The sequence below is a fragment of the Chelonoidis abingdonii genome, chromosome 2 (genome assembly GCF_003597395.2).
Source record: "Chelonoidis abingdonii isolate Lonesome George chromosome 2, CheloAbing_2.0, whole genome shotgun sequence".
Taxonomy (NCBI): Eukaryota; Metazoa; Chordata; order Testudines; family Testudinidae; genus Chelonoidis; species Chelonoidis abingdonii.
In genome coordinates this window covers 191587075-191610179 of record NC_133770.1, presented here as the reverse complement: position 1 = coordinate 191610179, position 23105 = coordinate 191587075, and the positions used below count along the sequence as shown (strand labels likewise).

The following is a 23105-nucleotide window of genomic DNA, read 5'->3' as shown; positions in this document are numbered from 1 at the left end:
GGAGAGAGTGTATGTATAGGAACAAGGGGAGGTAAGGCCATTTTCTCATTCCCCTACTCCCCAAAAAATCACGTGCATGGAGGAAGACATTGCTTTGTCTGGCTGACACTAGCAGAAGATACAAGGTGGAGGAACACAACCACTACCCCCTCTCCCACTTCCTTCCCAGATCCTGAAGACCCAGGGAGAAGGCCTCCCTGTTCTCCTTGAACGTAGCAATGGTAAGGAGGTACTGCTAGGGCTGCTGAGGGGAAAGAGGATATAGAACTAAGGGTCCCCCTGAGCCTTGAGTCCCTTGTATTTAAGCTTCCCAGCAAACTGACAGTGTTCACTCCACAGCCACTTCTCCATGAACTGAAATCTGCAGGTTTGGCACCCCTCTGCTCACATCACCCCTGGGATTATGGACCTGACCCCAGCTTGCAGATGTGGGATAATCACCATTACAGTTTCCCTTCCTTTCACTCCACATTGGGTTTAATGGTTGTCTGCTGCGGACTGAGCTCTGTTGCTTGCAAGCACCTTTTAAAACCCATCGTTCTCACACCGACACTTCCATTTTGTGTCTTTCAAATAGAGCAGGGGACTGGGAAACCAGGCTTCTGGGCATTATGCCCAGCTTTGTCTTGGTCATGTCATAGCACTGCTCTGTGCCTCAGTGTCCCTGTCTGTAAAATGGGAAGAACAATAATATTTGTCCACCTTTGAAAGGGAGTTGGCTCCTTGGAGGAAAAGTTAACCTGACTGTTCGCCTAAGTGCAGTTTTAAGCAGGATGCCTCTGAATCAATATCCTCAGTAGGTTTTGAAAACCCAGGACTCTGAGGGATTTATAGCTTGCCTGTTTTTCCTGGGCAGGACCAACTCCCCACCTTTGAGGAGCTGGGAATCTGCATCCACATCTGCTGTTTATTATCGACATTATTTTTAAACATCTGCTTTACAGCCGTGACATACCCTCCCCCTTCCCACCCCTCCGCTTCTTGCACCGTGAACCCACCCACCCAAACCCTGCACCACGGCTAGACGCCCATCCGCCCTTTGCACGGCCCTGAGGCCGGTCTGGGCGGGAGCGTGACGCGCTACTGCGCGAGCCCGGGGCAGGTTCCATCTCCGGCTCCCAGCTCCTCTGGTCTCCCGGGGCTCTCCCTGGGAACTCCCGGCAAGGGCCGGGCTGACTGTGCAACCTACAGCGCGCACCCCGCGGCTGGGATACGGCGCTAGGGGGCGTCTCCGGGCGGTGCTGCTGCGTTAGCATCAGCTGCTGCTGGAAGGTGAACGGAGAAACAGCCTTTGCTGTCTTGCTCCTGCAGCCGCCGCGCTGGGGATCCGGGCAGCAGCTCCCTGACTGAGCAGCAGGAAGAAGACGTTAGGCATCTTGGCCTAGTGCCTGGCTACCGCCCGCCCGCCCCTTCCCTCCAGCGCACACGCGTCTCCTCGCGGTTGGTGTCCGTTCGATCGATGGGGCAGCGAAGGATGCTGCCAGGCCCCAGCGAAGCGACAGCAGCAGCAGCAGCATCTCCATCAGCAATCTCAGGTACAGTCATCATACCTGCCCCGCTTGGCTATAGGTGCTGCCGAGCGAGTTAACTCTGTAAGCAACGCATGCCTCGCAGATGGTTGTTATAGATACAACAAAGGATGCTTTAGATGCTAGCACTTGTTTGGGCTTTGGAGCTGATGTGTTCAGTGTTGTTTGGGTCTGCGTCCGTGTGTTCAATAAGTAACCCGTGCTGCATAAGCTAATTGTTGCATAGATCAGTTATTTATTTGAAAGGGTTAGGAAACTATGGAATTTCCCATCCCCATCCTCCTCTGGCTGTAGACATTCAGTAACTTCCCAGGCAGAGAATGGATGTTCTCCCCTGTTCTATAGATATTGCCTGGAAATGTGCATTACTTTAAATATATTATGACAACTAGTATATATTGATTCCAGACCATAAAATCACTTAAAGCTCTCACTCTCCAAGAGTTTCACAAATGTATACTGGTCTAGATCTTGATAACTAAGACTAATTGGCTGCACTTGTGCATCTCACAGCAACAAGGAAGGAAGGAAATAAATGCTCCTTAGCAAATATGTTTTCCCTCTCTGATCTTAGGAAAATACCTCTCTCCTCCTGCTGAATTAGCACACAGCAATATAATGCCTATGTGTAAAGAAATACAGGACAGAGTGGTTTTATTATATGACTGTAAGGGTCATTTGAAAAAATAAAGGAAATGCTATAGCAATTGCTCAGTGTTGGAAATAAAACATTACTATAATGTATGTGCAAATGTGTGCCACCTGTTGGACTAGGAAGAAAAACAATTAATATGGCTTCACTGCTGTAGTGAGGACATTTCTTTTCAATTTCCACTTTGGTTAAAAAGGGTCAAAAATGGAAAAGTCTCTTCCAAATGTTGCTTTGTAAGTATGCAGATGTGATGGAGCTGAGAAATCTCATTACTGCACATGGAAATTAGTAATTTGCTGCTGAAGTGTGTGCTTTTGTTATAAATATGTATTCATGTTAAGGTGAGCACTTATATATTTGCTATATGAAATGTTTTATCCCATTTCAATCTAAGAAAAAATCATTATCAATAATTTCATTACTAGCAGAGTTTGGGTGCTGTGTAAATAGTAAGTGCTTTACAAACACAAAAAAACATTTTTCTGCCCCAAAGAGCAGTCTCTAAATCAACAACCTTTGGATGAAAAGGTGAGTTGGAAATTAAATGCAACACAAGCCTATTTTTTTCTTCTTCTCCCAATCCATGTGTGTGTGCATTATTTGTATTAAAGTAGTGCTGACCAGGTCTCTTCTACTACATGCTGTACAAACACAGATTTTTTATATATATAGTCCCAGTCCCTGTCCTGAAGAATTTACAATGATAGCCATTTGCGGATTAAGCTCTCCAAGATGTACAGCATCTAGCACAAGAGGCCTGACCTGAAGCAGCATAACTGTAATCCATGTAATAAAAATCCAGGATTGTTACTCCGTGTGTCACTCTGGAGCCTATTATGTCTGTACAGTCAGTGTGACGTGATGGAAACAACTACAGTCATGGTTAAGAGCAGGTTTTGTTCTGAACATCACCAGGCTGAACCATCGCTTTGATTCACCATCATTTATTGTCCAACTTTTAAGTTTTCAGCCATTTTGATTTTACGAATTACCCCATGCGTTTTTCAGCTACAGTAAGGCATGTATCTATGCGTGCCCAGAGTCCTAGACCATTGTGATATCAGAAGTAATTTAACCAATCACAAGTGTTATTCTGCAGCTTATTTACATGCAACCGTTTCATTGGGTGTATGAGAGACTACCCAGATGATGGATATCCTGGCCCAGCTGCCACACCCATGTATCCAAATGCCACTTACACAAATCTCCCAGCACAACTCCCCAGACACAAGTCAACACATGCAGCAGACGCAATAACCCAAAACATCCCTCTGAAGCCTAGAAGGTCTGTACAGTCAGAGTTAATCAAAGGAAATCTTTAGTAAAAGGCGAAAGATTTATACGAACTGAAGAGAAAGCAGAGTACAAGCATAGAGGACAACTTGTTTTGTTTAGAATATCACCGTGATTCAGTCATCACTGAGATTCGTGGTCTGTTACTGTTCAGTTTTAAGTTCTCAGCCATTTTTGGCTTTTTTACACAACTTTATGAATTACACCTGTGCAACAGCATGGGCTTTCAGCTGCTAGCACAAAGTGTATATATATACTAGCACAAATATATTTCGCTTGTTTGCATAATGCCCATTCATTTTTATTAGCTTTTTCATTTGGGAGGTTGACTATTCAAGTGGATATTCCATAATTTTTGACCTGCCTCAGGACAATTGTAATCTCTTACCAACTTTGTACCACACTCATCTTTCATACTCAATAGTCCCTGTAAAAAGGGATAGATTAATTTAGTAGCTTAGACAATGTGTGCAGGACTGCACACCTCACAAAGGATGGGAGATGGGGCAAATTGTATGAAAGGGTGGTGTGAGAGGAATAGAGTATACACACAAAGCCCTGGGGTTATGTGCTACCCCTGAGTGCAAAGGAAAGTATGACATAGTAAGGCCCTAATTCTACACCATTAAAGTCAATGGGAGCTTTGCCATAGACTTCAGTGAGTGTAGGATCAATCCTAAAAGAGGAATAGCCTAAGGAACAAGAGTATGTTCTGGAAAGCGCCCTTGAAGTTTATCCTTCCCTCTCCTCCCCTCCCCCAAAAACAAGTGCTGGACACACAAGCAGTGAATAAAGCAACAGCCACTGGATGTTCTCATTTCCACAGGGAAAATTACTGGACGCAGTTCTGTCTTCTCTGTTGGTGGTGTGTGGTTCCCTAATCAACTGTGTGGGATGCAAGTCTGCTGGTGACTTTATCAGTGCTACTATGTGTGTCTTACTACTGCTATGTATCCAGTGGAGCTTTCATCATGTTTGACCTCTCTCACATCGGGGAGAATGGCTATCCATTTGGATAATGTGGTGGGAACAGTTGTTGGTTATGCTGGGCATTGCTGCTGCTTTCATGGCATGTTTGCTGCATGGGCATTGCTTATAGAATGTTATTTCCTGAAGGTATGTAACTTTACGTGTTGTGGTTGATTGTTTTGGTATTGTTACTACAGTAATTCCTCACTTAAAGTCATCCTGGTTAACATTATTTTGTTGTAACATTGCTGATCAATTAGGGAACATGCTAATTTAAAGTTGTGTGATGCTCCCTTATAACATCATTTGGCAGCTGCCTGCTTTGTCCACTGCTTGCAGGAAGAGCAGCCCATTGCAGCTAGCTGATGGGGGCTTGGAACTAGGCTGGACCAGCAGCCCCCCATCAGCTTCCGCTCCCCTAAGTTCCCTGTGCAGCAGCAGCCCAGCAGGCTACCAATTGCCAGCAGTTCAGCTGTCCCTCCCCCCACTGCCATGTGCTGCTCCTGCCCTCTGCCTTGGAGCTGCTCCTGGGAGCCTCCTGCTTGCTGTGCAGGAGAGAGGAGAGGAAGGGGGCTAATGTCAGGGTGTCCCCCTCCCTTCTGCTCCTGCCTCCCACTTACCCCCTCTCCATATAGAGCAGGGAGGGAACAAGACAGGGCTCAGGACAGAGGGAGCTTGCTGGCTGCAGCTGTGGTCTCAACTTCCTGATTTTTTTTAAAGGCAATGTACTTAGAATGGTGTCAGTGTACTTAAAGGGGCAATGTGCATCTCTCTCTCTCTCCCCCACACACAGAGTGTCTGCCATGCTATCTCCCCTTCCTCCAGTTATGCTGCCTTGTAGAGTGTAAGTCTACATTAGCAACAATGTGTTAACCCTTGAGGGCTCAGCAGAATGCTAATTCATCATTTAGCAGTAAGGCATTCCTTGGGAAATATCCCACCCTCTTCCACCCTCTGACTTCACCACCTCAACCAAGCTTCACAATCATCATTCCTGTGTACAATATTAAATTATTTGTTTAAAACTTATACTCTGTGTGTGTGTAATTATATATATATAAAAAATACCTTTTTGTCTGGTGAAAAATTTTTCCCTGAGACCTAACCCCCCCATTTACATTAATACTTATGGGGAAATTGGATTCGCTTAACATTGTTTCGCTTAAAGTTGCATTTTTCAGGAACACAACTACAATGTTAAGCGAGGAGTTAATATACATTGTATCCTTATTAGGATCATAAGGATTGCCATGCTGAATCAGGACAACAGTCCAATATCCTGTGTCCTAGAGTGTCCAGTACGAAATGCTTTAGAGGAAGGTACAAAGCCCCCATAATAAACAATATGTCCATGTAAAAAGTTACTTCCTCAACTGAGGCAGTTAGTGATTGGCTTATTCTTTGATAATTTGTATCCTTATCTATTTTAATGGCATATATTTCTGTTATTTTTTACAAATGTCTAATCCCTTTCTGAACACTAGTAACCTCTTTGCCCCAATTATATAAAGTGGCAGTGAGTTCCACAGGTTAATTATGTTTTGAGTTTTAAAAAAAGTTCCTTTTTTAATCACTGCCAAGGGCACACCCAGCTCTGGTTATGGTTTTGTGTGATTTGTATCTGTGGATAGCCCTTTCTTTAGCTTCATTGACTTCAAATAAACACTTATGTTAATCCTACATGCCTGTGGCTTTTTATGATATGACTGTTGTTTTTGCTCCAGTTGATTGACTGTATGGATCAACTGCTTCCTTGCCTAACCTCTGAACACCCACATATTCTCCATTTTGCCCCTCAGAATGCTGTTGTGATATGCATCTCCTGCCACACAGCACCAGTGCCAGTGGAGTCAAGTTCATTTTCAGTTTATTCTACAGCACCTCCCAAAACCCACTGGTATATTACTACCTCTCTGAGGCCACTCCTAGAACTGCTTACTACCTACATGTGGGGCACATCTTCTTTTGCCATGCTGTGTTGCTTATTGATAGTGGATGGTGCTTTATGTATGGCTGTCAATCAAGCCCTGGTCACCATGGATGTCTTCATGTCCTCTGTCTTATCCACTTGATCACATTTATTATAGTTTTGCAGCCTTCTGGTAAACTGCAAAATGTCCTAAGACCAGCAGGTTTTATGCCAATGGCCCACCCCTCTGTTAACTGCATATGATGTGATTTACTCTTTCAGGCAATCTGATCATGGAGCACATTGCATATAACATTTTCCATACTGTGTTTCATGTTCCAGATTTGGGATGATGAGGAATACTGTCCATTTTAGCCTTGAAAAACTGTCAGAAAATTTACTACCACAGGCATGAGATATACTTCTCTAGCCTTTCCCAGGATAGCTGGTGATAATGAATATCATAGTGATTTTTACTTATAACAAAGAGAAACAAAAGATACGTGCCCTGGCTGAGTGGGCGAATAAACTTTTTTTGCCAAGGTAATGTATCTAATCTCTCTCCCTCCGTCCAAACACAAACTCAGACTTGGAGCTCGAAAGGTATGTGTGAAATCCAGCTGAGACAGGAGTCATGTCTAAAAGCAGCTTCAAGGAACTATAAGGATGGTGGAATAAGTATGTATGTCTAAGTTACAGGATTTTGTTTTTGCTGGCAATGCCCTGCAATATCAAAACAATCCTGTACTGAGACTTTTCTCCTCCAGATCATTTGACTCAATCTCCATCATTGGATAGATGGTCCATATTTTTAGCGTCAAATATAATTTAAAGCTATGCGGGCAATAGTATGTAATCTTACCTTAGTCACATGAGCCTGTCTCAGCCAATTGGACTGTGACTGGCCATTGAAGGCTATAATAAATATGCATAATTATGTACTTATGTAACTTCAGAGTCTGTATTTTACAACATGAATCCTTCAGTGCACTCCCTTAATATAAAAAGTTGATCGATTCCCTAAAATTAGGAATATTCATTAGTTGATAGGTGCATATGGCTTTGAATACCAGAAAATGGTTGCTCATATTTATTGAGCAAGCTATATGTTGTCTGACATTGTCAAATAATAAAAATGACATAAAACATCTTATGTTCATAAAAAGGGGAACTTCACTTTTATATTTAAAAGGAGGTAATTGCCAGAAAACTTCTGCAGTAAAACTGAAATTTTAATGTGAAGTATTTCATATGTAAACCCCATCAATGTTTGTAGTAGTATTGCCAATACCATTTTAAAGTAAAAGCCAGAATGTTCTTGAATTGCTGACACTGCAAACTGAACCAGAAAAGTGATCACAAACCCAAAAAGCAAGCAGCTCTATATCTCAGGCTAAAATGTTTGGAAGTGTGTAATTTTTTTGGATGCCTCAATTTTGGGGCACTCGCCCTCTGATTTTCTGGGTGCTCAGCACTTCTGCAAATCAGGGTCTAGGAGTCTCAAATGGGGTGCTCACAAACTCAGGCATCCAAAATAGATGACCACTCTCGAACATTTTGGTCTTGACAGGTAATGGAATGTCAGTCAAAAAGTAGGTTGCAGATAAGTAGTTGATTGGTATGATGCTTCCTCAATGTGCCCAGGACTGTGAGTCACCTTATCACTCACCTGCCTTTGACGAAAGGAAGTTTTGCTTGGGCTGAACTGGGTGTGAGCTCCATGATACCAGCAGTCAGTTGGCTTTCACCCTAACAGCCTCCTCAGGACTCTGCCAGACCTTACTTTGCTTTGCATGTTAACAATAGGCGCAACCAAATCCCCAAATTCCTGCATGATGACTGGACACTCTCAGAAATTACCAGATAAGCTGTTCCCAAAGGAATAGTGAACACACCGGCTTCTACAAGTCAAGTGAGGGTCAGCTCCAATATAACATCACAGCAGGGAGATATATTTATAGTGAAAACAATCATCAGTTTATTATCAAAGGCTAAGATTTGAGAGATAGGAAGGATAGAAATGGAAACAGAAATGGTAACATATAAAATAAAAAGTATAACACTGTTCCTAGAGTCTAAACTTAACTTTAACAGAATAAACCTTTGTCTAAAGTAGTTTCTCTCATCTAAGGCTATGGCTACATTAGAAATTTCAAAGCGCTGCCCCGGCAGCGCTGTGGGAGCGCTGCCACGGCAGCGCTTTGAAGTGTGAGTGTAGTCAGAGCCGCAGCGCTGGGAGAGAGCTCTCCCAGTGCTGCTTGTAATCCACATCCCTTATGGGTGTAGCGTGCAGCGCTGGCCGCCCTTATTACACTGACACTTCACAGCGCTGCATCTTGCAGCGCTTAGGGGGGTGTTTTTTCACACCCCTGAGCACGAAAGTTGCAGTGCTGTAAAGTGCCAATGTAGCCAAGATGTAAGGGCTTGGCTACACTTGGAAATGTGCAGCGCTGGGAGTTACAGCTGTGGTCGTACAGCTGTGTAGGAACAGCGCTGCAGTGTGGCCACACTCACAGCTACCAGCGCTGCAGTGTGGCCACATTTGCAGCAGTTGCAGGTTGGCAGCGCTGGTGGCAGGGTGCTGTGGGCAGCTATCCCACAGAGGCAACCTCGGCCATTTGGCGCTGTGGGTTAGTGGGAAGGGGACGGAAGGGTGCTGGTCATCCCTTCTGTCTCCCACGCCACCGTGGTGCATCGCTCCAGCGTTTCGTGCATTGTCAGTCTGTACGACGTGTGTTCTGTTAGAAATGGAGCCCGAGCTGGCTGAGGATTTGCGATGATGAATGTCACCAACTCACGTTGGCATTGAGCTATTCCTTATGCTCCAAAGTGACAGTGAGGAGTCCGACGACGACAATGATCGATACAGATATAGATTCACTCGATGCATGTCGACACTAAATTGCTGTGCAGTATGGACTGCTCAGCAGCATGGACACCCCAGCCGGCCTTATGCGCTCGGAACAAAGCATGATGGTGGAGCACATCGTCCTGCACAGTGCTGGATGACGAGCAGTGGGCTGCAGAGACTTTCGGATGAGAAAAGCACCTTCAATGGGACTGTGTGAGAGCGACAGCCCACACCCTGACGGGCGCAAAGGCAACGAGATTGAGAGCTGCCGCCAGTGGAGAGCGCGGGCTATTGGCGAAATGGCAACTCCACGACAGCTACCGATCGGTCGCGAACCAGTGGAGTGGGAAAGTGACTGTGAAATAGTGGTTGAGAGTGTTGCAGGGCCATATCGCATCTGCTAAGAAGAATCGGACTCTGGGGAACGTGAGGACATTCTGAAATGCTTTTGCCACAAATGGCTCCTAACTGTGGGGGCGATAGATTGGGACGCATATCCTATTACCCCACGCCACAGGCATCCGAGTACATTAATTGGCAAGGGTAATTCTCTATGGGTTTCCCAGGCGCTTGTTGGAATCACCGTGGGCGTTTCACTGAATTTCGCACAGGATGGCCTGGAAAGGTGCATGATGCAAGCTATCTTTCGGAACGTGGCCTGTTCAGGAAGCTGCAGCCGGCGGACTTTTTCCCAGACCGAAAGATCACAGTAAGGGACGGTCGAACTGCCCATTTGTGATCCTTGGAGACCCGTTCCCCTTAATGCCTGGCTCATGAAACCGTACACAGGGAAGCCTTGCAGGAGCAAGGAACCGGTTCAACACACGGCTGAGCCGTGCAGAATGACTGTGGAGGTGTGCTTCGGCGTTTAAAGGGCCTGGAGTGTTCTCTAATGGGAAAGCTAGACTTGGGGGAAAGCAGCATACCCTGCGGTACATCCGGGTGCTGTACCTCCATAATCTTTGTGAAGGGGGGGAAGGGGGGGAACAACATCATTTGGCGATGGACCTCCGAGGTTCAACGCCTGGGGCCTGAATTTGCACAGCAGAGAGCAGGGGCTACTAAGAGGCCAGCACAGGGCTTCAAGGATTGGGATGCCTTGAGGGAGCAATTGAGGTGAAGGCAACAGTAATGTTGTTGTGCCTTGCCAACTGGTGTTTTTGTGCAGTGGTTATCATGATTTTCCCTTGAGGGTACAGTACTGTTCTCTTCTGCAATACATAAAAACTGTTTAGAAGCCAAAGAAAACTTTATTAAAAAATACAGCACAGAAAAGGTTGGGGGGTGGGGGTAGAGGTGATGAAACTGTCCAGTCAGATGTTTGAATATGTCCTGCCTGGAAGTGCTCTGCAATGCCTGCTGCACTTCAGGATTACTATGCTGAGCAATGGTGATGGGGCTGGTTATTTAGTGCAGAGGGTAAGGGGTCCGTAGTTCTCAGGCTGGTAGGTGTTATACGTAAGAGGGTGTGGGCCTGGTGGTGGTAGGAAAGGAGGAACTGGGGAAGGGGTTATGAGCAAACACTGGGGCAAAGGGAGAGAGCTTTGGATTGGGGTGGGGTGAGCATGGTTAATAGATCTCCTGCATGCTACCAGGACTGCATACAGTCGTTTGGTGCGCCAGGAAGCTTAAAGCTGGTTGTGTTTCTTCTTTGCAATTCTTTTTCCTGTAGCCCAATTCTTTTTTCCTGCTTTCTGTTTGCTTCACTGAGCGTTTTTGTCTCTCCAGTCCGTACTCTCCTTACTGCTCTGGCAACTTGAGTCATAACTGGCTATCACAGCCCTCGTTTCCTTTTCTCCTTCTCAAGTCTGGGTCTCGCTTTTCTGTGAGCTGTTTCGGGTCATAGTTTCGAGGTCACTATTTGAAAAGGAAACGGAAACAGAACACATTTATTACAGAGCTGCATTGGTTTTAGATCATGTAGAAGGAGTGTGTAACTCTCTCTGTAGCATCATTCACCATACCTAACATAGCAACAGACGCACAGCAGACAGGACATGGTGAGTACTAGGGCTTCTCACATAATTGAATCAATGTTTCTGTGCGACTCCCCTGGAATGGAGCTGACTGAGGCGTCAGAGCTCGTGGGTTTTGTGCTTTGAGGAAAGCGAAAGCCGCTGGGGGATAAGACACTGAAAACACCACCCCACAATGCACGAGCACTTCACTGGAATCAGTGTTTCCTGCTGTGACTCCCTGGAAATGGGAGCTGCCTGAGTGAGTCAGGGCTCAGTGGGGTTTTGGGCTTTTGAGGAAAGCAGAGAGCAGCCGGGGGGAAAGACCAATGAACAATATCCCTACATTTTCCCACAGGATATTATCCTTCCAGATATATCCCTGCTCCGCGTCACCTGGGAAAGCGGGAGGGTCTCTTCCAGCAGTGTGGATTCCGCCCTGGTCCCTATGCAGCTTGCCTGTGTGCAGCAATGGCCCCATCCCTTCACTTGCATCAGTGGCACAGATGCGTTAGGGACAGAGGACCATGGTAGCTCTCCCTATAAACTTGCGCAAGCACATTGCCCACAGCTCTGGCTGAAACTTGTCAGAGATTACAGAGGCTTACCGTGACGTGATAGACCAAATCAATGGGTCATTCCACATCTAGGCATGCATGCATGCACTCGACAGTCCATAACGCCCCCTCCTCTCTCAAAACATTTTAAAAGCTGCTTACGGGGATCAGCTCCTCTGCTCCTTCACCAACAAGTTCCAGCTGTCGCGACTGGCTGCCGCTTCCTGGGCTTGAGATAGAGCTCCTGGCTGCATGCCTTCCTGGGACTCTGGGGTATCTTTCCACAACATCCCAGTACCCTCAGATACTCTGATTCCTCACACCGTCCCCTCACCTACTCTCCGGTGGAACTGTCCATCGGGCGCTGTCCTCGGATTTGCAGTGGGGTCGACCCCAGTATCGTATCCAGTGCTCGTAAAAACGGCAGGTTCGTGGGGGCAGCCACGTGAGCGGACGGTTTCCTACAGGCTTTGCAATAGTGACACCCGCAGCTCCTTTACTTTGACCCTAGCACTGTAAGTGTCTCGTCATGCCCTGCCAGCATGGACTTTGACTATCTGGCCATATGGTATCATAATTCTACGTGACTGGAGCGCAGCTGTGACTGAACAAGCTTCCTCACCAGGCCCAAACACGATGAGGTCCCTAGCTCGCCATTGCTCCCATGCGGGTCCTCGTTGGGGCGCTGGAGGCATGGTCCAGTGATCTGTTGATTGATTGCCACTCCACGCCTGGCTAGAGAGAACAGGAAGAGATTTTTTAAAATCCGGCAAGTTAAAGGCGGTACCTGAAGCCCCAGGCGTGGATGTGAAACGATGAGCGAGTGGCCAGAAAAGGTAGCTGGGATCCTCCCAATACCCGTGGAGGCCAAATAACATGTGTTGGTGCACACCTTTGATAAGACAAGCGCTGCATCACCAGCGCTGAAATCTTAACACCCATAACAGACCGAAGTGTACAGCCAGCACTGCAGCCAGGGAGTTGCAGCGCTGGCTGGGCTTTGTAAGTGTGTACACAGAGTGAGTTGCAGCGCTGTAACCCCTTCACCAGCGCTGCAACTCTCCAGTGTAGCCAAGCCCTTTAGCAATCTCCTAGCTTCTCCAACCAACATGGCTGGGATCTCTTTTTCATGAATGCAGAAAACACTGTTCTGTTTGCTTCCTCAGTGAAGGATCAAGATGTGTTGTTTTGTCTTCTCCTTGTATCCCCCAAAGTTCATTGTTTTGTCCCCAGAGTCAGGATGGTTTATTTGTTGGTGTGCTGGCTCCATGTTGCCTTTACATCCTCATGTTGACATCGTCATGGTCTTCCATTATGTTGGCTTACAATACCTGTGACGCGAGGGAGACAGGTGAATATGCATCCTTTGTCTAGTCAAAACCTGCTTGACAACCCTGCTTTGATTCAGACTTTAAAACGCATTTTCCGGTGTACATACACACAACTCCTTAAATAACATCCATCCATACATCTCATAACAATTAGGATCAGAATGACATAACAAGTTTTTATTAGAGACTTTTCTTGACACTCTTTGGATATCTACTATGAAAACAATGTGTTAGATGTGGTTAGTTTGTCAGACCTGTCAGAAGATACAGTTACAGATCAGTGAACCCTTTGCCACTTGGCATTGGGGGGTTCTTTAGGTCACAATCAGACATTATATAACAGTATTGCCAGCCCTAAGTGTTCACATGAGTTGGGCTCCAAAAAATCATGACATTAGCTTAAAAATCATGGGTGAAATCCTGTCCTGTTGACGTTGAATGGGACCAGGATTTCATCCCTTGAGATTTTATTTTTAAGATGTTAAGTATTGGATTCTTTTTATTTGCCTTCTAGCTTTTGAGTCTTTAGATGTATGTTTTCAAACTTTTCCCCTCAGCCATGAAGACTAGAAACTTTCTTCTTTTTCTTTCTTTTGATCACTTGATTTCAGGAAATAGGACTTTAAGAAAAATGGCAAAAATCATCAGATTCATGATCAAATCGTGAGAGTCGGCATAATTGAGTAACTTGCTTTTATTACTTGATTGTAAAAGCGTGATCTTAGCTACAACTTAGTCTGTGTCCCTGAGTGAAATTTTGATTGCATTTAATAAAAGAGCCTGTAAACCATTTTGACAATATAAAAGCACACCAAAAGAAGTGCAAAAATACTCTAAACTAATCTGATCAGAGGTAGTATTTTTAATATGTAATATATGCAATACGTAAATATATTAAATATATCTATTAAAACACTACTTAGTTCAGATTTTATATATATATAGTTTTCTCTTTAATTTAGTGTTCATGAAAGGTATCAGTCTTGGAGACTGATACTTTCTGTTCATGCACAGGATGGGAAGCGGCAGTGCAAACTTCCCTTGCCCTGTCCCACAAATGTGTCCCAATATGACCTGCAAGACCTCTGATATGAAAGGGTAGTTCACTCTCCATCCTCATTTAGACTTTGGCTTCTGTGCTGAGGGAGGCAGCCAGTTGTGGCTATTGGTTTTTGTGATGAGGACCCATCCACTAGGAATTGGACTGAGACTGTGTCCATGCAGCCTCCTCACAGAGACCACTGATCAGCCATCAGACAGTCATGGCTTTCAGCACTGCAGATATGAGCTGGATTCATATCAAGATCAACCAAGAGGCTGTCTGTCCCATTAGCAAACCCTTGAAACCTATTTTTTTTCTCTCTTTAGTTTGATATTGACAGTACATTTTGAAAATTGACAACTGTATTCCCCTTTGTAATGAATATTCAGCAATGATACAGAGAACTAATAAGAGATACCATTTTCATACAAAAATTAATAATGTGTGGAAACCAAGAGATCTGTTGATCACAGTCCCAGCTGATCATAACAATCCATCAGTTTTTGTCCTCAGGTGCCTCCCCTCTGAGATTAGGATTTATGCCAAATGAGGATTCAGAGTGCTTTGGCATCTTTGAGTCTTATATTGATGCATTTATTGAGTTCAGCTTATTTTTACCACACTGCATGAAGTGCTCTGGCATGTGCATACACTAAGTGCTCTGCAAATGATATCTGTATTGCAATTTAAGTGGCAGCAATCCTGAATGATTTCGACTTGTTTCCAGTCACTATATGTGTCACAATGTGGTGTAAATTGTGGTGCTGACAATGGCACTTTAATTTTTCATCAGGGCAATTACACCGTTCACTGATACATTTTTTTTTTAACTGTAAACTGTTCTTGGTACTGCATAACCTTTAAAGTGCCTCATTATTAGGAATTCCTTTGTTGTTCGCTGTATCTGCAGAAATCATAACGAAGTCATTTGTTACTCAGGTAGCTATCATACCTGCTTAATATTGTACAGTAAAATGACCCTTTAAATGAATCATTACTTTTCTGCTTTAGCTGTGTTCTTGCATTGGATAGCAGTGATTAGTGTTTATGCATGTTACACAGACAAGTGATCCTGCAGTCCTTCAGTACAACGTAATAGGGTATTTTTAACTGGGTAGTTTGGTTTTTTTTTCCCCATAATTATTTTTAGTAAGAGTCCTGAATTTGACAAAATTGACTAGAATTAGGCTATAATAACCTATAGCAGTTATTAAACAAGGCATACAGAACTTTATACAAATTGAACAGACAAAGGATCAGAATCACAGATATGTACTGAAGTTGCACTAAAGAGGGTTTTGTCTATAACCATGGGTCCCCATTTTCAAAACCTACATAAGGGAGCTGATTTGCTTAGGTTTCAAGTGCCAGTAAATCTCATTGTCTTCAACAGCAGTTGTGGATAGTTTGAAAATTAGCTCCTTTATTTAGATATTTAATATTTGACACCTAATTTGGAAACGTTTGCCACTGTTACACCATCCTTTGGCATTAGAATTATGCCTGCTTTGCCCCAGATAATTTCCTTGTGATACTAGTGGTGAGTGCTGCTGTCATGGTATTTTCCCTTCTCTTCTGTGGTAGTCAGAGATGCCAGGGGTAACTGTAATGGTGCAATTGTGGAAAAGTTCTACCTGGGTAACCCTTTTTTTGAAGGATTGTTTAATGCTATATTTAATGGAAAGATTCAATTTGAAATTGTTATTTGTTTAAAAAAAAATCAGGACAATCTAATAAGTAGGAGGTTTCATTTACTGTATCTTCCTGTTTTGGGGAATGGACATCATCAACATGAAATCTGTCTAGTTTAAAAAAAAAAGTGTTTCAGATATTACTTCTACTTGTTCTTCTGGCCTCATAACCCAAAGTATGCAGGGTTCCTGGCAGTGGAAAATCTTCCCTGTGGTGATGTTTACTCCTGGAGGAATTCTGTATCCCTGCATGTTCACAGAATTCATGTTCCCCGCAGATTTCTTTGCTTCCCCGCAGAAAAATGACTTCTGCTAGGGAAGCAAAGAGAAGCCACAGGATTGGTCATGTACCCCTCCCTGGCAGTGCAGGCAGGTTGGTTCAGGCACCTTGCGCAGCCAGTAGAGACGTAAATTACTGCTGGGGGTGAGGGGGCAGGGTAGTCATGTGTGTGTGAGAGAGACACTTTCCCTCTCGCTTGGTATTGTGGCATGCTTGGCGTAGAGGGACAGGACTTTGGGGTGTTTCTGAGGAGACAGGCGTGGGGCAGGCTCTCTCCCTTCAGGCAGAGAAGAATGTAGCAGTCTGCCTGCTTAGTGAATTGTTCCCATTGTCTTTGTGAATTCCTGCAGGAGTATAAAATAGGTGCAAAAGTTTTAAGGCTCCTTTACATTGCCAGAGTGGTGTAAAGGACAGTATGGCCTTATAAATGCTTATGGTGCTTTACTGATTAGAACTGCTCTAAATTTTTGACTGAAAAAAAATCCTATCAAAATGTACTCCGTGAACTGTTTGCTACTGACTTTTCTGGAGAAGGTCCATAGCTAATATAAATTGTGAGTTTTATTCCCCATCCCTCACTTGCTCTTCAGTTGCCTATGATGTAACCCTGAGCATATGGCTACATATATTTGTTGACTAATACCCAGAAATAAATTAGTATTGGGCAAGAGGGTCTGGGGATTTTCCCCAGTACTCCCCACTCCCATTCTCCATCCATTGGATTATAGTTTAAATAAATTACCAAACCAGCGTGATTATATACCGTTATTTTGACAAATAAAATATGCAGAATTTTGCAGAATTTTAATTTTTTGGTGCAGAATTCCTCCAGGAGTAAAGTTGTTGCTAATGAGCAAGGTATTCAGAGTCCTGTCATTCCACTGGCAGGCAGTCTGCAGTTCTCTAGAGCTGCTCTGTGACTATCCTAACCGCACACGCTTTCCAGTCTTTGATTATTTTGCCTTGAAGATGAACTGTTCTCACAGCTGATGCAGGTGCCATCAGTACCAACAGTGAACTACATTTTAAGATTCTGAGCTTTCCTGTATGGGCCTGACTGAGCCCAGTGGGAGTTTTGTCACTAATGTCAATGGGAGGAAGATAGGGCCTGGATATAGTGGCTTATGCTATATTCACCACTCTGCAGACCAAGAATTCACATGTCCCTAATCTAGGTAATCCCAGTCTGTACAATTTTTTATTGTTCTAACCCTGGGGTAATTTATGTATAGGAAATGTTAATGCTTGGCTGGTCCCTTTCTCTCTCTAACAGGGAAAATGATTTTAGTCTATGTTAAAACCCAGGAGGTTTGAAATACAGAGAATGGTTCTGTGGGAAATTAGTTGTTGTTGTTGTTTTGACCTCTGAATAGTGGTGCTGGGGGTCTGCCCCGCTGCTGAGCATGTTAAAAAATCACGAAGTGGAAATGTTTGTTTCAAGCTGCCAGATACAGAATTCCATTTGAGTCAAGTAAAGCTGAAAGCTGGCTCAGAAAAAAAAAGTGGTTTTCAGTGTAGGGCAATGTATATTTTTACTGTCATATAAACTTTCATACAGTCCATTTTAAGCAGCTCTTCCTCTGAAATGTGATTACAGGTCTGACTTAAACTGATGAAAACCAAGAAAATTCAAAGTTAATACTGGCAGTATTATCTTCTCTATTCCCATCATTATAAAATAAAAAGGCTCAGTGATGTGTGAGTGCAGGACAGAGATTCAGCTATAATACCAGATCCCCTGGCTTTGTGATTTTAAACCAAACTTTTCATTCACATCATTTTTTAAATACATGCATTTATTGATTTATCTACATCAAGGTAAATAAGCTCTGATGTAGTGTGTCTCATGTCACTTGTACGTAGACAGTGTAATAACGTGGGATAAATCAGAGGGGGGAGGGTACATGGTATTCCTATGAAAGAAAATAGTTTCATTTTAGTGGTATATGTCTGCAGAACTTGCTTAACCTTGGAATTCTTCCCCACGGCTACACCCTGCGTTCCTCTGGAGAGTGTTCATGGACCCAGTTATTTAGACATTTAAAGTCATTATTATTTTTAAACAGATGTTCTATTTTTTTAGTGGAGGAAAGGCTGCACTCTTAGTTTTTGCATTATATACATTTTGGATCTGATATTGCTCCCACTGACATCAAAGGTAGTTTTCCAATTGACTTCAGTGGGAGCAGGCTTTGGCGATTTGTTACATAGAAAGTAAATAAAAATAGTTACCTGTCATCAGAAAAAAGCACGGAGTGAGGCAGGTGTCCTATAGGGTAAAAACAGTCTGTATCATAATGCATATGCAAGTTGGGTGAAATTAAGCTTGTTGCCTTTTTAATGCTTATCTTTGACACTTTACTTTCATACTTATAACAAAGGTTTATAGAAACCTAATTTTCTAGAAAGATACAAATTCTGTTGTATAAACAATCCCTTGTTCCACAAGCATCATGAGTAGGGTTTGAATCCAAGAGATTCAGCAGTGCAAAGATATTAATAATTTTTGCTAAAGCAATATCTATATTAGTTGGCATCAGCATCAAGCTGTTAACCTCTGTGAACCAGCCACTAAAGGGGGAATATAGCATAGGCGCCGACTTCTGCTCGCGCCAGTGGGTGCTTGACCCTCTTGCCCTCAGTCCAGCCCTTTCCCCAAAGTCCTCACCCCAACTCCACCCCCTCCCTGCCCCTAGCCCAACCCCTTCCCCAAATCCCTGCTCCGTCCCTGCCTCCTCCCCTGAGCGCTCCACGTTCCTGCTCCTCCCCGCTCCTGGTGCTTGCTGGGCTGCCAGACAGCTGTTTGGCGGTGGCAAGCGCTGGGAGGTAGGCGGAGGAGTGGGGATGTGGCGCGCTCAGGGGAAGAAGCGGAGGTGAAGGTGAGGGGAGGAGTTCCCCTTGGGTGCTCCAGCCCCAGAGCACCCATGGAGTCGGCACCTATGGAATATATTACAGTGAAAAAATGAGTTATGTATACAGGAGGGGCTCCATTTTGAAGCCATCTTAGAATTGGCATATTATTTATGAGAGGCAGTGTAGCTAAGTCTTGGATCATCTGTATTAGAGACCTGAATTCTGTTCCCAGTTCTGCTGCCTGATATGGCCTTGTGGAACCCTTACTTACTCCTTCTGTAAAATGAAGCGATTGATACTTACCTCCCTTTGGGGGGAAGGGTATAAGGCCTTGCTTAATAACTCTGTATACTTCACAATCCTTAATATTAATGCCAGTCAGAAGAAGAGGTGAAACTTCACCCTTTGTTTTGATTTCCAGTCCAATGCACCTTCCCTTAGGCCAGAGGAGCATGTGTCCAGTCCATCCTAAAGAGACATCTCTGATTTGTGGGACTGCTTCAGGAAATCAGTGAGGGGTGGAGAGCATACCCAGAGGTTAGATTTTTAGGATCAAGCTCCTAATAAATTCTACTGCACATGCACAAATGGCAGTTTTCTGTGGCTCATGACTTGTCCAGTTTTGGATGGATTTTTAATGGCACAGAAAAAGATCTTTCTGACTCTAGGAACCTATCCCTTTGCCAAATTGCAAATTTCTGTTTCAAACCCCAAGGTGCTGGGGATTTTTTAAGTTGGAAAAATTGTTAAGGTTGGCAAAACTTCTTGTTTTTCCCTAATGTTATTCTCAAAAACAGCTGAAACATCCCAAGGAATTTAAACCTGAAACAGAGACCAAACATGGAAAGTTTCAGTCCCAGTAGTTAAAATTTGACAAAGTTATAAGTAGTTGAACTTTGGGGTTATAATGAGAAATGGTTGGCAATTTTAATAATAGAAATTGCTATCCCTAGCTCCTAAAATGTAAAATGGATTAAATAATAATTGCTTAGCTTACAGATATCTTATGAAAATGAACTAATGCTTGTAAGTGTTTGGAGATCCTTTGGAAAAAGGTGCTGCTTAAGAACAAAGTATCATTATTTTCTTTCTCAGTTAAGCATGCTGGACCAGATTAATTCCTAATGTAACTTCATTGCCCTATGTGGAACTACAGCTGGGTTGAATTTAGTTTATTTGAATAATTACAAAAACACACCCCAGCTTTGCACAAGCTTTTGCAGTCCTAGATTAAAATAAAGATTTTTCTTGTTTAATAGTTGATGCTTACCAAAGGATGGTCAGAGTGGGAAGAAAAAGTGGATTAATACATTTTCATCCTGTTTCTAGGAATTTCTTTTGGAGGGGGAGTTGTAATTGCAAATATCAAAACACTCTTAAGCATAAAGTAGTGTTGTTTTGTGACGGATAGTTGTTCTTTCCTTGGTTTTGTATCAGTTGAATAAATCAGGATAACGGTTTCCATGCTTGGTGCCATGGATTCTCTGTAATAGGACGTCTCTCAAAAAGGAATTTTATTGCTTGTTTGGTAGAATTAGGCTTATAAATGCCAAATAATATTTTAAAATGAGTGTTGGGCTTCTGAAAAGTGAATAACCTTCCACAGTTTTGCAGGCAGCTTGCCATATTCACTGCTTTTCACATTTGGGACTTGAGATTCTCAGCAAAATGTTTTTCTGCTTTAACCTTCCCCTTCTCCAAAACTGCAGATAGTTTGTAGGGACCTTGGAGATTCTTTCTTTCCTAATGAATTGGTGCTGCATGGCCACTTGGATTCTATGTGGAGCAGATGAAGTCCAGCTGGAATCTGGAGCGGTTTCAATATCTACCATGTTTAGATCAGCCTGTGTAAAAGAATCATATCAAAACAGTCTCTTCTTCCTGTATTTCTCCTTCTTTTGTATCAGGTCAGTCACTTGCCATATATAAGGCCAAGTTGTAGGGTCACATCAGTAACCAGCTTAGTGACTGACTTGTAAACAGGGCCGGTGCAACCATTTAGGCCAACTAGGCGGTTGCCTAGGGCGCCAAGATTTGGGGGTGCCAAAAAGTGGCACCCCCCCAAATTTTTTAAATGGTTGCAGCTGCTGCTGCTGGAGGGGCTGAGCTGCCGGCGGCAGCAGCTGCCTGCAGCCGGCAGCCCAAGGTGTCCCCCGGGTCAGGCAAAGCCATTCTATTCTGCTCAGGACGGTGTCGCCTCGGGCCGCCACGAACTTTGGGCCGTTGCCAAAAGTGGTGCAGCCCCCCAATTTCATTAAATGGCTAGCTTGCAGCACATTTAGGCTGCTGTGGAGGGGGTGAGCTGCTGCCTGGCGCAGCAGCTGCCTGCAAGCCGGCAGCCAAGGTGTCCACGGGGTCAGTGCGCAGCCGCGCAGTCCCAGGGCGCACCCCCCCGGGGTCAGGGGAGCCGCCGCCGCGCCCCAGCAGCCCCAGGGCGCCCCCCCGGGAGCCGCTGCCGCAGCCCAGGGCGCGCCCCCCTCCAGGTTCAGTGAGCGCCGCCGCAGCCCAGGGGCGCCCCCCCCCTCGGGGTCCAGGGAGCTGCCGCGGCAACCCGCAGCCAGGGCGCCCCGTCCCGGGGTCATGCGATGTTACCGCCGCATCGGCAGCCCAGGGCGTCCCACCGCCCCCGGTCGGTCAGGGCGCCCCCCCGGGGTAGGGCCGCCGCCGCATCCGTCAGCCCAGGGCGTCCCCCCCCCCCTCCCGGGGTCAGGGAGCCACCACGCGCCCGGCAGCCAGGTGCGCCACCCCGGTCAGGGGCGCCACGCGCCCAGGCGCCCCCGCCCCCCCCGGGGTCAGGGAGCCGCCGCCGCGACCCGGCACCCCAGGGCACCCTCCCCGCCCCCCGGGGTCAGGGAGCCGCGAGACCCGCGCGCGGGGTGGCGAAATGTCCCGGCGCCTAGGGCGCCAGAAACCCTAGCACCGGTCCTGCTTGTAAAGGTAACAAACTCCAGCGATTCACTGACTACTAAAGGAAACTACCTGTGATTCTCTGTACTGAAAGGGCTATACCTAAGCGAAAGGTTCAGCTTCCTTCCCTTATGGGGTATGCCTCCGTATCCTTTGTATGCATAGTAGATTGTAGCTAAATAAAACTTGTTTTTCCTTCTCAAATGGAATGCTGGAATTAGTTCTTCCCCATTAAGCCCATATGTTAGTTGCTCGGGCTTCCTGGAGGAACTTTGACAGTCCTGAGAAGAAAGGTCGTCTTCCTGAAAATCTCAAAGAGGCCCTTGTTTGCCTTACTCACACAAGAAGTCCCATAAGTTAACAGACTTATCTTTTGAAGCCTGGAATTTTAATATTGAAGGTATTTTTAATGGCTCCACAGTGAAGGTTGCATTTCACTTTCCACTTAAGCAGAAATAAACTCCTTTTGTTCAATAAGTGCATAGAGGTGTTACTGGTGTTTTGTGGATACAGGAACCCAAGAGTGTAGGCTATTTCTGTACCTTCAAAGCACAACAGTTACAGGTAAGTAATTTATTCTTCATTTTGCCCAATCTCCTATTTCATCCATCACGCAGAAGCTGGGGAAGTAATTGTGAAGCCTACATTTATCCTCTCTGCTTGTGCTGTGACAGTCTAAAATGCTAATGTCTGACCTATTTCTTCCTCTGCTGTCTGTTACAGCCCTTCAAGGCTCCTGCTGGGTACTAAACAGTATTAGAGGAAACCTACACTAAGGTGACATATCATCTCCAAACAGCTGGCCAGAAGCCTGGTTGTCACTGCCTGCCTGGTGTAGAATGGCATTTGAGCTCAGCACTCTGTTCTTGTTGCTGTGGGCAATAACAGGTAGGAGTTTACTTCTTGTGTTAATGTCTGAATCGTGCACAGTGAATGAAGCAAACGTTACTGATTTTTGTAATAAGAATAGGCTGAGGAAAGGAGACTGTTGCTGTTCCTCACTAAGAAGAGTTCTGGTGACATAACAATTCTATATCTGATAGCAGAAAGGGGACTATATACAGAGACTGTTCAAAACTGATTTCTGGCCACTACAGATAGGCTGCAGGTGAGGGTGGATGAAAGGTTCCAAGAAACCCTTCCCTATCTATTCTGGGTCAGCCATAATTAAGTACACATGCTGGGGCATGCAAAGGGAACGGAGCACTATAAGAGGCATATCTAGGTCTGGGCAGGGCCATATGCTCCAACAGCACTGTGGTAGAGAAGAAGCAATGACCACACCT

General features: G+C 44.8%; 1 protein-coding gene across 4 annotated transcripts in view; it reads left to right on the top strand.

Moving 5' to 3' along the window:
- Positions 1–1272: 1272 nt before the first annotated feature.
- Positions 1273–23105, top strand: part of KIAA0319 (KIAA0319 ortholog) — a 93704-nt gene continuing 71871 nt past the window's right edge. For all 4 annotated transcript variants that reach the window (XM_032799545.2, XM_032799544.2, XM_032799543.2 and 1 more), the window contains exons 1-2: positions 1273–1535; positions 22543–22707. In XM_032799545.2, the coding sequence (XP_032655436.1) occupies positions 22659–22707 (49 nt within the window). In that variant the 5' untranslated portion in view covers positions 1273–1535; positions 22543–22658. The remainder of the gene's footprint in view (positions 1536–22542; positions 22708–23105) is intronic.